Source organism: Tamandua tetradactyla, chromosome 3 (genome assembly GCF_023851605.1).
Source record: "Tamandua tetradactyla isolate mTamTet1 chromosome 3, mTamTet1.pri, whole genome shotgun sequence".
Classification (NCBI taxonomy): domain Eukaryota; kingdom Metazoa; phylum Chordata; class Mammalia; order Pilosa; family Myrmecophagidae; genus Tamandua; species Tamandua tetradactyla.
In genome coordinates, this window is record NC_135329.1 from 208,543,590 (window position 1) to 208,558,335 (window position 14,746).

At 64.3% G+C, this 14,746-nt stretch overlaps 2 protein-coding genes across 2 annotated transcripts; both read left to right on the plus strand.

The window, feature by feature from the left end:
* Positions 1–1,240: 1,240 nt before the first annotated feature.
* On the plus strand, positions 1,241–6,350 carry PRSS56 (serine protease 56). The gene is given in 14 exon segments (XM_077152061.1): positions 1,241–1,343; positions 1,952–2,059; positions 2,445–2,498; positions 2,596–2,785; positions 3,153–3,252; positions 3,353–3,512; positions 3,740–3,882; positions 4,106–4,268; positions 4,462–4,638; positions 4,727–4,879; positions 4,987–5,049; positions 5,414–5,520; positions 5,961–6,135; positions 6,138–6,350. Coding segments are annotated over 14 exon segments (1,866 nt in total). The 3' UTR covers positions 6,308–6,350.
* A 526-nt stretch (positions 6,351–6,876) lies between these two features.
* CHRND (cholinergic receptor nicotinic delta subunit) lies at positions 6,877–14,090 on the plus strand. The gene is made up of 12 exons (XM_077152062.1): positions 6,877–6,964; positions 7,194–7,339; positions 7,610–7,654; positions 8,143–8,252; positions 8,447–8,602; positions 8,809–8,921; positions 9,943–10,143; positions 11,453–11,564; positions 11,683–11,797; positions 12,541–12,745; positions 12,835–12,953; positions 13,636–14,090. The coding sequence occupies exons 1-12, from the start codon at positions 6,913–6,915 to the stop codon at positions 13,816–13,818; spliced, it is 1,557 nt and encodes a 518-aa protein (XP_077008177.1). The 5' UTR covers positions 6,877–6,912; the 3' UTR covers positions 13,819–14,090.
* The last annotated feature ends 656 nt before the right edge of the window (positions 14,091–14,746 follow it).

A 14,746-nucleotide genomic window follows, 5' to 3' on the forward strand; every position in this document is an offset into this window, starting at 1 on the left:
TCCCACCTCTCACTCCCTGGGGCCCTGCCCAAGGCTGTCTCTGCAGGTCTGGGTTTCTGTGTCAGAAAGAGGTTCCCATTAGGGGACTGCCCACCTGTGGAGAGGGAGGCTGCTTGGGAGCAAGGGGCTAGAGAAGGAAGGGCAACCTATTGCTGAGGAGACATCAGCCAGAATCAGCCCCAGAGAAGGAAAAGATCCAGGTCCGCCAAAGCGGCCCTCAGGTCACCAGCAGGAAATGGAGTGCCGGGGATTTTCTGGGCTCAGGGCATTCTGAGCGGCGGAAGGGCACTCCTGCCTGCCCCGAGAGGTGACTCTGTTCCAGGAGAGTGGCCCGTTTGTGGTCCTTCCCATGAGACTCCGGAAGCCTCCCTCCTGCCAGAGCCATGGGGCCATGCAACTAACTGGGCCGGATAGGGGCAGGGGTCTGGGAACGCATCAGAGGCTGCTGGGGCCTGTCGTCCCGAACTGGGCCACTGGCGGGGCCTTTCATCTCCTGCCCTCCTCTCCGGCCCTCTTCCCACCCCACTTACCCCCAGTGCGGCAATTACGGCGCTAATTAGCGGGCTTTGATCATCTTTAGAAATGGCCACATCAGTGAGGGACAAGCAATTAGGGGCATAGGGGCTGGGAGCTTGGGGGCCCTCGGGGGATGGGGCTGCTGAAGTCCCCCAGATGCCCCCTGCCCTCCTCCTTCCAGGGGCGTCTGCCCCCAGCACAGCTGCAAACGCTTCAGGGGTAGAGACAACTGGAGACGCCCCTCCCCAGGGGCCAGCCCTGGAGACACGGCCAGCCTTTCCCCTCCAGCCCCTCTGCCTGGCCCCCGGCCCAACCGTCAGCTCTTCTTTCCCCTCTCGGCCCCTTTGATGGAGCCGCAGAAACAAGGGCTCCTTTGACAGCGGAGTGGTGGGGGCTCAGACTGGGGACGGTGAGCTTCAAAGGTGAGGGGTGAGCCCACTCCCCAGCTCTGGCCCCCTTCCCACGCACCCCCCTCAATCTGCCCTCTTTATAACCCCCGGGGCTCCATTCCCCTGCAGGCTCCCAGGAGTTAAGGACCAGGTGAGGAACGAACTACAGGGAGTGGGTAACGCTGACGTAAGAGGGCAGGGTCGGTGATCTGAGGGACAAGAAGCCAGCGCTGGGGCAGAAAGCAGCAAGAGGCGGGCACCAAAGGCTTGGGAGGTGGACCCCAACGGGGCAACGGGGCAAGAGGACGGGGCAATCTCCCGGGCTCCTGGCCACCATGCTGCTGCCTCTGCTGCTGCCTCTGCTGCTTGCCCTCCCAGACCCATGGTGTGCCCGGGGGCACCCACTGTACATGCGTCTGCCCCCCAGCACCTTACAAGGTGAGCCAGGCAGGTCTGAGGGAGCAGCTGAGGTGGGAGGGGCACAGAGGAGCAAGTGTCTGGGCTGGGGAAGGAGCACCTGACACCTTAACTCACAGGGACCTGCAGCCCCGTCGGTCAGGGGCCAGGAACCGGGACATGGGCAGGAGGGGTGTGGAGAGGAAGAGTGTGGAAAGGGAAGGGGAGCTGGCAAGCACTGTCAACAGGCATTTAGAGAAGGTTCCAGAATTAGCAAGGAGGAAAAATTCAGGGCAGCATCCCCTTGGCTGTCTGGAGCCAAAGATGGGCAATTTTGAGATCGACAAGCCTGTGACATCTTTACTGGGGGACTGTGTTTTTCCTTTAAGGTTTTCAAGCAAAGGTCCTTTTCAAAGATTCCAGCCCAGCTAGGTTGAATCACAGATTATTTTAGGATTAGAAGCTGGGCTCTGAGCCGTGGACCCTGGGGCCTGGACCCTCAGGTGGGCTCCCTGTTCCATCCCAGTGCTCCCAGAGCCTGGCCCACTTTCCTGTGGGCCTCCCAAACCGGGGCCCAGGGCAGTGGCAACTCGAAGAGCCCAAGACCCTTACCCAGCTATCCGTGGTTTTGTGTCCCATGTCCCCAACAGTCCTGTCGGCCCAGGGGACGCAGGCACTGCAGGCCGCCCAGAGGGGCGCCCAGTGGGCGGTGAAGCAAGTGGCCATGGAGATCCAGAACCGGTTACACGAGTGCCAAGGCTGCACCAACCACACCACCCCATGCCCGGGTGAGCTTGTCTGCACACCCCGGCCCACCCTGGGCCCATTCTCCTGCCCATTTCCACGCCTTCCCTTCAGACTTGCCTCCCCGCGTGGGGGCAAAGCCTGGGTGTGTGTGAGGGTCTCCGGGTGGAAAGGGCATTTCCGCCTTGGGGCACGGCGAGGGAAAACTCAGGGAGGCACGACCAGCAGGGCTGACTGCAGGAGAGTGGGAAGTTTAAGGCTGGGGAAACAGACCCTGCTCCGCGCGGGAGGGGGAGGGCCGCAGGAAGACGAGAGGAGGGGAGGGACCCGGCAGGCACTCCTCGGGTGCGGGAAGAGTCAGAAGGAGGCATTGAGGCTCCAAGGCCTGTTTCTCAGCAGGACCTGGGCGCCGCCGTCCTCCAACCCCTCTCCTCCAGGACCCACCTGAGCCAGGTGAGGTTGAAAGGGCTCGAGGGGGCCCGGGCGAGGGGCCTAGGTGGTGAAGGCCACCAGAACTGATCCCGCGTGCCCCTCCCTTCTGCTCTCCTAGGGCCGTGTGGCGAGAAGCTCCCGCGCACTGCCAACGCGACGCGGGCGCAGGGCCGCATTGTGGGGGGCGGCGCGGCGCGGCCGGGGGCCTGGCCCTGGCTGGTGAGGCTGCACCTCGGCGGGCAGCCCCTGTGCGGCGGCGCCCTGGTGGCGGCGTCCTGGGTCCTCACGGCCGCGCACTGCTTCGCGGGGTACGTCGGCCTCGCAGACCCCCGCTCGGCTGCGGTCCCCCACCAGTCCCAGCCTGGCGGGCTCGTCCAGCGGGCGGCGCTCGAGAGGCGGTCTCTGCTGACCCCTGGCGGTCGGCGGTCGGCGGCCCCGCGCTCCCCAGCCAGGGCGCCGGCCCCGGGACGCGCCGCCCATGCCCTTGGCCCCCCTCTGCGGCGCGGACCCGCCTCCCCCTCCCGCCCCCACCCCCAGACGGAGAAACAGCCCGATTGACGCGCTCGCTGGGTGTTGACTGTGCATGGGCGGAGGGCAGGGTCTCCCGGACCCCCTTCCCCCAACCCGGGTGTCGCTGCGCCCGTTCCCCCACCTCAGCCCCCGTTCGCCCCGCAGAGCGCAGAACGAGCTTCTGTGGACCGTAACGCTGGCCGAGGGGCCCCGAGGTGAGCGAGCGGAGGAGGTGCCGGTGAACCGCATCCTGCCCCACCCTAAGGTGACACCGCAGCCCCCAGATCCTCAGAGGTGGCGACAGCCCCCACCCCCACCTCCCGACGCCTCGTTGACCCTGCCCCGCGCCGCCCCGCCCCTCCCAGTTTGACCCGCGGACCTTCCACTACGACCTGGCCCTGGTGCAGCTGTGGACGCCGCTGAGCCCGGCGGGGCCCGCGCGCCCCGTGTGCCTGCCCCAGGGGCCCCGGGAGCCGCCCGCCGGCACCGCCTGCGCCATCGCGGGCTGGGGGGCCCTCTTCGAAGGTACGGGGCAGGCAGGACCTGCGTGAGCCGCACGTGGGCGTGGGAAGAATGGGGATCCCGGGGTGATGGAGTTCGGGGAGGCTCTGGCTTAAGGAGCCCGGCCCAAACCCAGCCGCCTTCGCAAAATGCAGCCGGGTCTTCCGAGACGTGGGGGAGGAATCAAGGAGGGTGGACTGTCAAGGCAGGCTGCCCTCCAGACCTGAGTTCCCTCGACCCCTTCCCTGTAGACGGGCCTGAGGCTGAGACAGTGAGGGAGGCCCGCGTGCCCCTGCTCAGCCCGGACATGTGCCGGAGGGCCCTGGGGCCCGCGCTGCGCCCTAGCACCATGCTCTGCGCAGGCTACCTGGCCGGGGGCATCGATTCATGCCAGGTATGAGCCCCACTGATCCAACAGGCTGCGTGCGCCGCTCCCCACGGCGGGACAGGGCGCTGCTCCTAAAAAGCTTCCACTCCACTCCTCTGAGCCTCTAGGTCCTTGTCCCTAACGTGGGCGGGACAGGAGAGTTCGGAGCTGCCGGCTCCGGCAAGGATAAAGGCCAGCAGAAAACGGGGGGTCAATGCTGCGCCCTCTCCTTTGGCTCCGGTCTCCGCAGGGTGACTCTGGAGGCCCCCTGACCTGTTCCGAGTCTGGCCCCCGCCCCAGGGAGGTGCTGTATGGAGTCACCTCCTGGGGGGACGGCTGCGGGGAGCCAGGGAAGCCCGGGGTCTACACCCGCGTGGTCGTGTTCAGAGACTGGCTCCAGGAGCAGATGGGTGGTGAGCCCCTTTCCATCTCCCCTCCCTTAGTGTCCGCACAGACAGGCCCGAGACAAAGCCCATTTCCACCCGTCTCTCTCCGCGCCCAAACTAAGTCCACTTTAGCGTCGAGAAATTGGGCCCCCGGGGGTAGGGCGTGCTGGAGCCCCAGCCCGGGCAGCCGGGACGAGCTGGTCCCTATCCCCACCCGCAGTGGCCAGCTTGAGTCGCGAGCCCAGCTGCAGGGAGCTTCTGGCCCGCGACCCGCCCGAGGAGCCGCTGGTGGACGCGGCGCCACCCTGCGCCTTCTACGCCCGACTGTGCCCGGGGTCCGAGGGCGCCTGTGCGCGCCTGGCGCTCCAGCAGTGCCTGCAGCGCCGGCGGCGATGCGGTCAGTTCCGTTCCCCGGTGGGGCTGGGCCGGGGCCCGGGCGTGCCGCCCACGTCTGACCGCCGCTCGGACCCTTGTCCCGCCCGCAGAACTGCGCTCGCTGACGCACACCCTGCTGGGCCTGCTGCGGGGCGCCCAGGACCTGCTCGGCCCGCACCCGGAGCGGCGACGCCTGGCCCGGGTCCGCCCCGCTGCGTCGCTCCGGACGTCCCGCGCGCACCCCGCCCGAGAGCAGCACCCAGGTATCGAGCGGCCCCGCAGTCCCTCCCTGGCCCACCCCTGAGCACCGGACCTACTTTCTCCTTTCTCCGGCCGTCCAAGGCGGTCCCCTAACCCTGCGTCTCCCCAGGAGGGCGGGCTGCAGGCGCGCGGGTCCAGCGGCAGAGGCCGGAGCAGCGCGAGGGAGAGAATGGTAATGACGCCCCCTGCGGGCCGTCGGGAGGGGAGCAGGCCAAGGGGCTGGCCAAGGCCGGAAGGGGCTTCTCAGGCCTCTGCAATGGGGAAACCCGACAAACCTGCCAGCTCTGCCCTCCAGCAGGGCAGATGACTCTTTGAGGATGGGGAGTTGTGGCTTTGGGCCCCTGTCAGTGTCAAAAGGAGATACTGCCTTGGGTTATCACTTAACGCCCTGAGCCTCATTTTCCCCTTCTGTAGCATGGGATGATGATAAGCCTGTCTGTTGGAAAGCCCCTTAGAGATACTGGTGTGGAGATCCCACTCCTAGTTCCATTCTGGGCCTTTCGCTGTTATTTCGGGGCCTTGCCCCTTCCTGCCAGGCTGTCCTGGGCTGGAGGCCCTGCGCCAGAAGTTGGCAACCCTTCAGAACACCCACGCATGGATCCTGCAGGTCCCCTCTGACCGCCTGGCCATGGACTTTCGGGAGGTAGGATCTGGGCTTCCCAGAGTCCTCCTTGCCCTCGGAGGGCTGCTCGGGCTGGGGCCCAGGCCAGGCCAGAGAAAGTACAGAGGGTGCAGCCCTTGTGGTAAGGGAGAGGGAGAGCACATGCCCCACAGCAGGAGGGAGGATCCCCCCCCCCCGCCCCAGCCTGGGGTCACCCCAGCCCCAGCTCTGGGGTTCAGGTGTGAGGCCCGGGGGAAGGAAGTAGGAGGGCAATTGTGTGCAAGCTGGGGTATGAAGGGGAGGCAAGGTGTGAGTGGAGGGGTTTATGGGGGTGCCAGGTAAGCAAGAAGTGTGCAGGGTTGTGAGCAGGGAGTGAGGGGGGTGGGTCTGGGTGAGGGTTTCTGAGGACCAGGAACAGAGGGGGTGATGCCCACCAAGCAGTGGGGTACTGCACCCCTGACCTCCCCCCCCCCCCCCCGCAGGTCCTGGCTGACCTGGGCTCCAAGACACTGACCGGGCTCTTTGGAGCCCGGGTGCAAGCAGGCTTGGGGGGCCAGCGGGTGGTCTTTGGCGGCCTGGTGGGCCTGGAGCCGGCCACCCTGGCTCACAGCCTCCCGCGGCTGCTGGCCCAGGCCCTCCAGGCCTTCCGCTTGGCTGCCCAACCGAAGGACACCCCAAAGGACCCCTGAGGGGTGGGAGGTGGGGCTGGGGGAAGGGGAGGAAGGGATACCATCCATCAGCCTCCAGGTTCCCCCAGCCTGGTGACCCACACCCAGAGGCCCCCAACCCTGGCTGGGACTTACTGCTCCCAGAGATAGGAGGGGCTTGAGGAGCGTGATGACAAGTGGCCATGGGGCCCTAGGTCTCACTGGTCTTTCCAGTGTGTGTGAGCAGAGAATCAACTGCTTTAATAAACATTATTTATGATTGACTGAGACAACCCTGGAGCTTTTTTGGGATGGGAACCCAGTGGGGGGGACATTAGGTCTCTGGGGGTGGGGCCCGGGCTGGATACAGCCTCAGAAAACAGTTGGCAGTGGACACAGGGAGGCTGGAGAGGGGCTGCCAAGCCCCCCATCTGAGCACAGCTGGCCTCAGAAGCCAAGAAATGGCAGCCACTGGCCTGTCCCCCCCCATCCCAGGGCCATGGCTGACCTGCGCAGCCCCAGTGCCCTGCGTTCCCACGGCCCCCACCCCGTTGCTAGCTGCCGGGGAGCCCAAACATGTCATTGGGCTTCTGGCCAGCAACCAGCCCCTGTCCCCACCCCCACGCCACCTGCCCTGCTCCAGAGAGCTGAGCGGTATCAGCTTGCGTTTCCGGCTGCCTTGTCCCTCTACCCCCTACCCCCACCCTGCACCTGTCCCCTCTCCCGCCCACCCGCATTCTCCAGCCAGACTGGAGACTGAAGGCCCAGACGCAGATCAGTGCCTGGGATGGAGAGGTCTGGGCTGGTGCTGGGACTGCTGGCTGCCCTGGTCGTGTGTGGTAAGAGTGGGCATTGCCCCCCCACGCAGAAGGGTTCTCGTGATACCCACGCAGGCCCCCACCCGCTGCACAGCACCTCCCCTCCTTACACGGAGTTCCCTCCCCCAGCGTCCCACCCGCCCCCTACTCCCACACTGCTGTTCTCCCTATGATGGGCCAACCTCTGGGGGCCCCCTACCACAGCCCTGCACAAGCTCAGCCTCCCTGCGGGGTGCTCGTCCCTCCCCAGGCGCCTGGGGCCTGAATGAGGAGGAGCGGCTGATCCGGCACCTGTTCCAGGAGAAGGGCTATGACAGAGCATTGCGGCCCGTGGAGCACCAGGGCGAAAGCGTGGCTGTCTCCCTGGCCCTCACCCTCTCCAACCTCATCTCCTTGGTGAGCCCCTCCTGCGGTGGGCTGCACGGGGAGGACGGTGGGGGTGACGACCTTGCCTGGGAGGAGCATGGACGTGGCCGCAGGTGGCCCCATGCCCAGCGGTGCCCCTTCCCCTCTGCCCCCCTCAACACACTTCACAGGGGTGTCCCCCCCACCCCCGCTGTGCCCACCCACTCCCGGCCGCCTGGGGGCCAGCTGGGGGCCATGCCGCTGGCTGTGTGCGGTGGGTGGAAGTGGCCTGGGGTCAGCTCCTCTCTCATCTGGTCACAGAAAGAAGTCGAGGAGACCCTCACCACCAACGTGTGGATTGAGCACGTAAGGAGGACACCCCGCTCGGGGCTGGGGCTGGGTGCAAGGCCCAGACTCCCTTGTGCTCGCTGCTGCTCGGGGATCCCCGGCCCCCTCAGGCCCTGTCCTCTGGGAGGGGCTGGCTCCTGCCCTCAGAGGAGCCCCGGGCCCAGCTGCCCTTCCCTTCCTAGCAGAGCCACCAGCCCAGATGGCACCTTCAAAAGTGGGACTCTCCATCTGTGGGAAAATTGTCACCGTATCCTCATTTTATTAGAAGACACTCTTCTGCCACCTGCCAGAGTTCACAATGCAGAGACAAATCTGTCCGCAATGGAAATAGTGCTTACTTCACTGTGCAGTGCACATCCCGCACAGCTGGACAGGGCAGACCTGGGCCCCCATACCCGTCTCTGGTCACAGCTCCCAGACTGTCCAGGCTGCCCCCAGGGAAATGGGGGCAGGAAGGGAGACTGGATCAACAGAGCCCCCTGCTGACATGCCTTTGGGCCTTCCAGGGCTGGACAGACAGGCGGCTACAATGGGAGGCCAAAGATTTTGGGAACATCAGCGTCCTGCGCCTGCCCCCTGACATGCTATGGCTCCCAGAGATTGTGCTGGAGAACAAGTTGGGCCTCAGCTCTCCCTGTCCCGCCCCCTCTATCACTCCGCCCCCTTCCTTAAGTGTCCTCGGCACCCCCCCCGCCCCCCCCCCCCCCCCGAGCTCCAGCCCCAGCTCCTGATTGCGCCCCCTCCTCTGCCTCCTCCAGCCCTGCCAGCCCGAGCTGGTCAGTGCTCACATGGCCTTGTCCCTGTCCCCAGCAATGACGGCTCCTTCCAGATCTCCTACTCCTGCAACGTGCTCATCTACCCCTCAGGCTATGTCTACTGGCTGCCGCCCGCCATCTTCCGCTCCTCCTGCCCCATCTCCGTCACCTACTTCCCCTTCGACTGGCAGAACTGCTCCCTCAAGTTCAGGTGCACTCGCTCCTTCAGGCACCCCTGACCCCAGGGCACCCCGTGGGGGGCCGACCTCGGGCAGGAGCCCCTGCCTTGTCCTGGTGGGGATCCTGCCCCTCCCCCCACAGTGGCCTCTCTGACCCTGACCCTCCCTTGCTTGCTGTCCCCCGTCGGTGGCCCCAACCGGGTGCTGAGTGCCCACCTCTGCCCACCGCCCTCCCCAGCTCACTCAAGTACACGGCCAAGGAGCTCACCCTGAGCCTGAAGCAGGAGGAAGATGAGAAGGGCCGCACCTACCCCGTGGAGTGGATCATCATCGACCCTGAGGGCTTCACAGGTGCATGAGCGCCCCCCACACCCCTTCACCCGCGCGCGCGTGCACACACACACACTCAGAGGTGCACATCCACACACACAGGACAACGACGTGGACAGACACGGACACACCCAGAGGAACACAGACACACACACACACACACTGACACACACACCCAGAGATGCATGCGCACACCTGAGACAGCGACACACAGACAGATACACCAACCCATGGAGAAACACACACACGTGCAGACACGCTAAGCCCACTAAAGGAAGCTGACCTGGGAGGCTTGTGTCCCGCAGGCTGAGACACATCTGGTGCCAGTACCCCAGACTGCCCCCAGCTCCCCAGGCTGTCCCAGCACCCCCAGGCCAACCCCAGCACCCAGGCTGCCCCAGTACCCCTGACCAGCCTAAGCACCCCCAGGCTGCCCCCAGCACCCCCAGGCTGTCCCAGCATCCCCAGCCCAGACCCTGTCTGGGTCTGACAGGGGTCCCTGGAGATGGATGCGGCTGACAGATGAGCGGGTGTTTGTCTTTCCAGTCCCCAGGAGGGCCCAGGGGTGGGGCTGGGTCTCTGGTCGTCACCCCCATGCTGTGCCCTCCCAGTGCCACCCACTGCCCCCTATCTTATGACTGGGCCCACCATGGCCATCAGAGACCCTCACGTCCCGTGGCCCTGCTTCTCCCAAGAGAGGGGGTAGAGTGGTGGGGTCTTACCTGTCACTGGCTCACTTTCCCCCCCAAGACCCAAGCTGACGAGGGAAGCCCAGTCATGTCCACCGGGCTATTCTCTTTTCTTAAGAAGTCAAGCTTATTGACTGAGAACGTAGTTGTGGCTCTGCCACTCTAACCTGCACATGCCAGTTTTGGCTCATGGAACCCTGTATGGCCCCAGGCTCGACAAAACTGTCGCAGAAAAAAATGCCCACCCCCCCGCCTCCGGTAGGTTGAGCCTCCTTCCTCTAGGGCTCTGTCCCCCGTCCTCAGTCTGCCCCAGGCCCCCTGACCCCGCTCGAACCCCCTTGTGCCACCCGCAGAGAACGGGGAATGGGAGATAGTGCACCGGCCAGCCAAGGTCAACGTGGATCCCAGGGTCCCGCGGGACAGTCGCGGCCACCAGGATGTCACGTTCTACCTCATCATCCGCCGCAAGCCGCTCTTCTACGTCATCAACATCCTGGTCCCCTGCGTGCTCATCTCTTTCATGGTCACCCTGGTCTTCTACCTACCAGCCGACAGTGAGTGTCCTACCCCGCCCCACCGCGCCTGCCGGGGCAGCCTCTCCCGGCCGGAGGGGGGGGGGGAGGGGGCGCGGAGAGCGCCTGAGCCTCGGCCTCTCCAGCCTGCCCCCCTCTTCCCCCAGAAGTCACCTGGGCCGCCTGCCTTGGGCTCCCCAAAGAAGCTTGGGGACCCTGTCTGACATCCCCCAAATGGACAGGGCCCCTGGGGAGCCGTGTCCTTCCTGAGCCCTAATTCTGCCGGACCCAGCAGGCTTCCCAAGGACCCCAGAGAGGGCCACTGGGCTGTCCCTCTGTTAGGACAGAGTCTGGGTCTGTCGTGGCCAACACTGTGGGACCGTGGTTGTGGCACTCAGCAGGCCTGTGGCTGTGGAGCCCATGGGTGAATAGTGCGCTCTCTAGGAAGCCTGGGTGTGGGGCCATGTAACGTAGTCACACCTGGCTCCAGGAGGCAACAATTTAATAATTGCAGAATTCTTACTCTGAGCAGGGCACAGAAAGTTTCAGTGGCAAACATGGCCCAGCCCTGCCCCTGGCAATCAGGGTGGTATCCACAGGACTCAAAGTGTAGCCTAGGGGCTGGGGCTGGGGCCATTCCAGCCCAGGGGCATGAGGGAAGGCTTCCTGGAAGAGGAGGCGTGCTTGAGCTGGACCCCAGAGCGCGGTGGGGCCTACACCAGGCAGACAGGTGGGGGCAGCTTTCCAGGTGAGGAGGCAAGGGGAGACAAGCTGGGCAAGAGTGTGGACCCCATGATCTCACAGTGGCCACAGCTCGGGGTGGGGGGGCTAGGTTCTTGGGGGGAGTGCCGCACTGGGCTCTTTGAGTGAAGGGCAGGGGGGTGGCTTTTATCCTGGTGCTGGGAGGACACCCTGGAGCCTTCTTAGCAGGGGAATGACAAGAGCAGATCTGTGCTTTAGAAGGAGGCCCTGGTGCCTAAGGGAAGAAGGGCTGGCTGAGATAATAAGAGCTGGTGTTTGTGGGGCACTCACGGTGCCAGATGAGTGACAGGATTTCACACACACTCTCCCCCTTGGTTCCCACAACCACTCTGTGAGAAGCTGTTATCAGTATCCACATTTAACATTTGAGAAAACGGAGGCACAGAGAGGTTAGGCCACTCGCCCAAGGTCATCCAGCTAGTAAGGGCCAGTCAGGACTTGAACCCAGGTTGTCTGGCGTCACAGCCCAAGCTTTGAATCAGGGAGCCCTGGCCTTGTGAAATGGTGTGGTAGGGGCCACAGTGGGACGCTGCGTCCAGCTGACCTGGGCCGGGGGGCGAGGTCGCATCTATGTCTGGGTTCCTCCCAGGTGGCGAGAAGACGTCGGTGGCCATCTCAGTCCTTCTGGCCCAGTCCGTCTTCCTGCTGCTCATTTCCAAGCGACTGCCGCCCACATCTCTGGCCATCCCGCTCATTGGCAAGTGAGTGATGCCCAAGCACGCCCACCCTCTGCTCTGATCACGTCCCTGCCCTGCTCTGGCCCCGCCCCATTCTGGCCCGGCCCCGCCCTCGGACTCAGGGCTGAGCGTGTGCCCACAGATTCCTGCTCTTCGGCATGGTGCTGGTGACCATGGTCGTGGTGATCTGTGTCATCGTGCTCAACATCCACTTCCGGACGCCCAGCACCCACGTGCTGTCAGAGGGGGTCAGGAAGGTGAGGCCCTTACAGCCAAAACCCGGCAGTCGCGCCCCGCCCCCCGCGCGCCTCCGGGAGAAGCGGCGCAGGCTCCATGTGGCACATGGGGTGGGGGGGTGAAAGAAGCCAGAAACGAGAGCGCAGGGACTGTATACTTTCATTTCTAGAACGTTCAGGAACAGGCGAAATAGAGGTGACGGAGGTCAGCATGGTGGTCACCTTGCGGGGGCGGCCGGAACTGAGTGGGGGGGCACAAGGGGACCTTTTGGGATGAAGTTCACTGCCTTTCCTGGGCAGGGATTACACAGGTAGATAAGGCTGTAAATGTCATCTAGCCACGTGCTTAGCATTTGCTCCTTTTACTCTGTCATCCATCAATTTATAAAGAAGGTGAAGAGTGGGGGCAGGGGTGGGGAAGGAGGGACAGCTGTTGTCCCAGAGCCACTCCAGCCCTCTGCTTCAGGACAGCTGGGAGGTGTTAGCAACTTTCTGTCTTTAAGAGCTTGGGGGAGGGAGGATTTAGCATTTTGAGCATTTTTCTTCTTTGTTTTTCATATAAACTTATTTTCAGCAAATGAGTTTTCTGTGCTGTGAGTCCTGGGGAAAAGATGGAAGCAACCTAAGTGCCCAGCAGTAGGGAATCGGAGGGTCAGACTGGGGGGTACTCTCCAGCAGTCAGGAATGGAGCCACAGACGTTAGGTAAAAACCCAGGAAGTGTTTGTAAAGTGGCCTTCCTGGTGTCACCCCCGACCCGCCGCAGGTCTTCCTGGAGACCCTGCCTGAGCTCCTGCACATGTCCCGCCCGGCCGAGGATGGGCCCGGCCCCAGGGCCCTGGTCCGGAGGAGCAGCTCCCTGGGCTACATCAGCAAGGCCGAGGAGTACTTCTCGCTCAAGTCCCGCAGTGACCTCATGTTTGAGAAGCAGTCGGAGAGGCATGGGCTGGCCCGGCGCCTCGCCACCGCACGTGGGTGCCCCAGGGACCTTGGGGCTCTGCCCACCATGGGAGGCGGTGTGGGGCTGAGCCTCATACCCACCTCTGGCCCGTGACCCTAGGCCGGCCCCCGCCGAGCTCTGAGCAAGCCCAGCAGGAGCTCTTCAACGAGCTGAAGCCGGCTGTGGATGGGGCCAACTTCATCGTCAACCACATGAGGGACCAGAACAGTTACAATGAGGTAGGAGGCCACAGGGGGGGCCACGCACAGGTGTTCAGGCTGTGCACTGCCCAAGGGTATCCTGTCTTTAGGGGGCATGGTGCCCCTTAAAGTCACATACCAACATACAGGAAGGAGGGTACGGAGGGCGCACAGATTCCTCGCCCCTGGGGAGGGAGAGTCCCGCCCACAGATGCCCACGGCAGCACCCGCTCGGTGGTCGCACAGACCCGCCGCCGTGCCCGGTCCCAGCCATGCTCTGTGAGTCCTTTAGAGTCCTTTCCCTCAGCCAGCTGCCAGTCATTCCTGCCCCTGCCCAAGTCCAAACCCAACATTTAAAAAGCAGCACACATTGGTTGTTTGGTCTTATACTAACTTTAAAAAGTTGTTTATTGAGGGAAAGGAACTTTTTCCAGCTCACATGTGGGCTAGCAGCAGCCCAGGGCTGGAAGGGGTGAGGAGAGAAGGGGAGGAGCTATTCACCTTCCCCAGCGCCCCCCCATCTCCCCAAAGAGACTCCTGACACCCCTGAGGCCTGCAGAGAAGTGGGGAGGGAGGCCGCGGGCCGCTCTCTGCCTCCCAGGATGACCAGGCTTGCTGTGGCTGCAGGGGCCTGGGGCCTTGCTAGGCTCTGCTTTGGGGGCATGGGCTGCGGTTTAGGGCCCCTTCTCACCACACTATCTTGCCCCCCACTGCCCCCCAGGAGAAGGACAGCTGGAACCGGGTGGCCCGCACAGTGGACCGGCTCTGCCTGTTCGTGGTGACGCCCATCATGGCGGTGGGCACGGCCTGGATCTTCCTGCAGGGGGCCTACAACCAGCCTCCCGCGCAGCCGTTCCCCGGGGACCCCTTCTCCTACCAGGAGAAGGACAAGCGCCTCCTCTAGGGGTCCTGCCCCGCCCTGCCTGCCCCAGCTCTGGGGAGGCTCCGGGGGTGGCCCTCTGGCCTGGAGGGACTGGGGGCCAGGGAGGGGACACAGGGGTGTCTGAGGAGGAGGGCTCACCCCTTGTGGAAACCAGCTCCTGAGTCCCATTCGTTGCACAAGGCCGGGGCAGAAAGGGGCGCCGGCTCTCCTGGATCAGGGAAGTGGGGGAGAAGCCCCACTCCCCAACTGCAGCTCATTTCCCAATAAATGCGGCGCTCCTGTTCCCAGGGTCTGACAGTGGACATTAGCTGGTGGGAGGGCCAGGGAGGGGGGTGGGGGGCCAGGATGATGCCGCTCAGGGCAGCCTCGCTGGGAGAGCCCCTGAGGGACAGGAAGCCCGGCGAGCAGAGCGCAGCCTCTCCCCCTACCCCCACTGCACCCCAACTATTTTTTTTTTTTTTTTTACACGGGCAGGCACCAGGAATAGAACCCGGGTCCTCTGGCATCTCAGGCAAGCATTCCTGCCTGCTGAGCCACCATGGCCGCCCTGCACCCCCACTCTGACCCCCGAGTTGGGGGCGCCTTCATCCCCGGCTCCTCCAGCCACCCTCCCCACCCCGCCACCCCTCAGGCTCAAGCTTCCCACGCCCCACCTGGAGCCCAGGTTGGGGGCATCTCCCCCTCCAAGCCCCTCGGGGAAGGTTTCTGGAGGACAAGACATTAGGAGCGCAGACTGTCCCTCCTTGCTGTCATGACCACTGTGCTTCTGAGGACCCGAGGGCTGGGCTGCGAGCGTCAGGCTTGACATGCACAAAGGCCCAGGGTCCCCCTCTGGTCTCAGGTGCCCTCCTGGGGCCCCTGCACTGAGGACCCCTCACCCCTCACCCCTCAGGACCCCTCACCGTGTGGGCTCACAGTGAAATAGCAGGGCATACTCATACTAACAAGT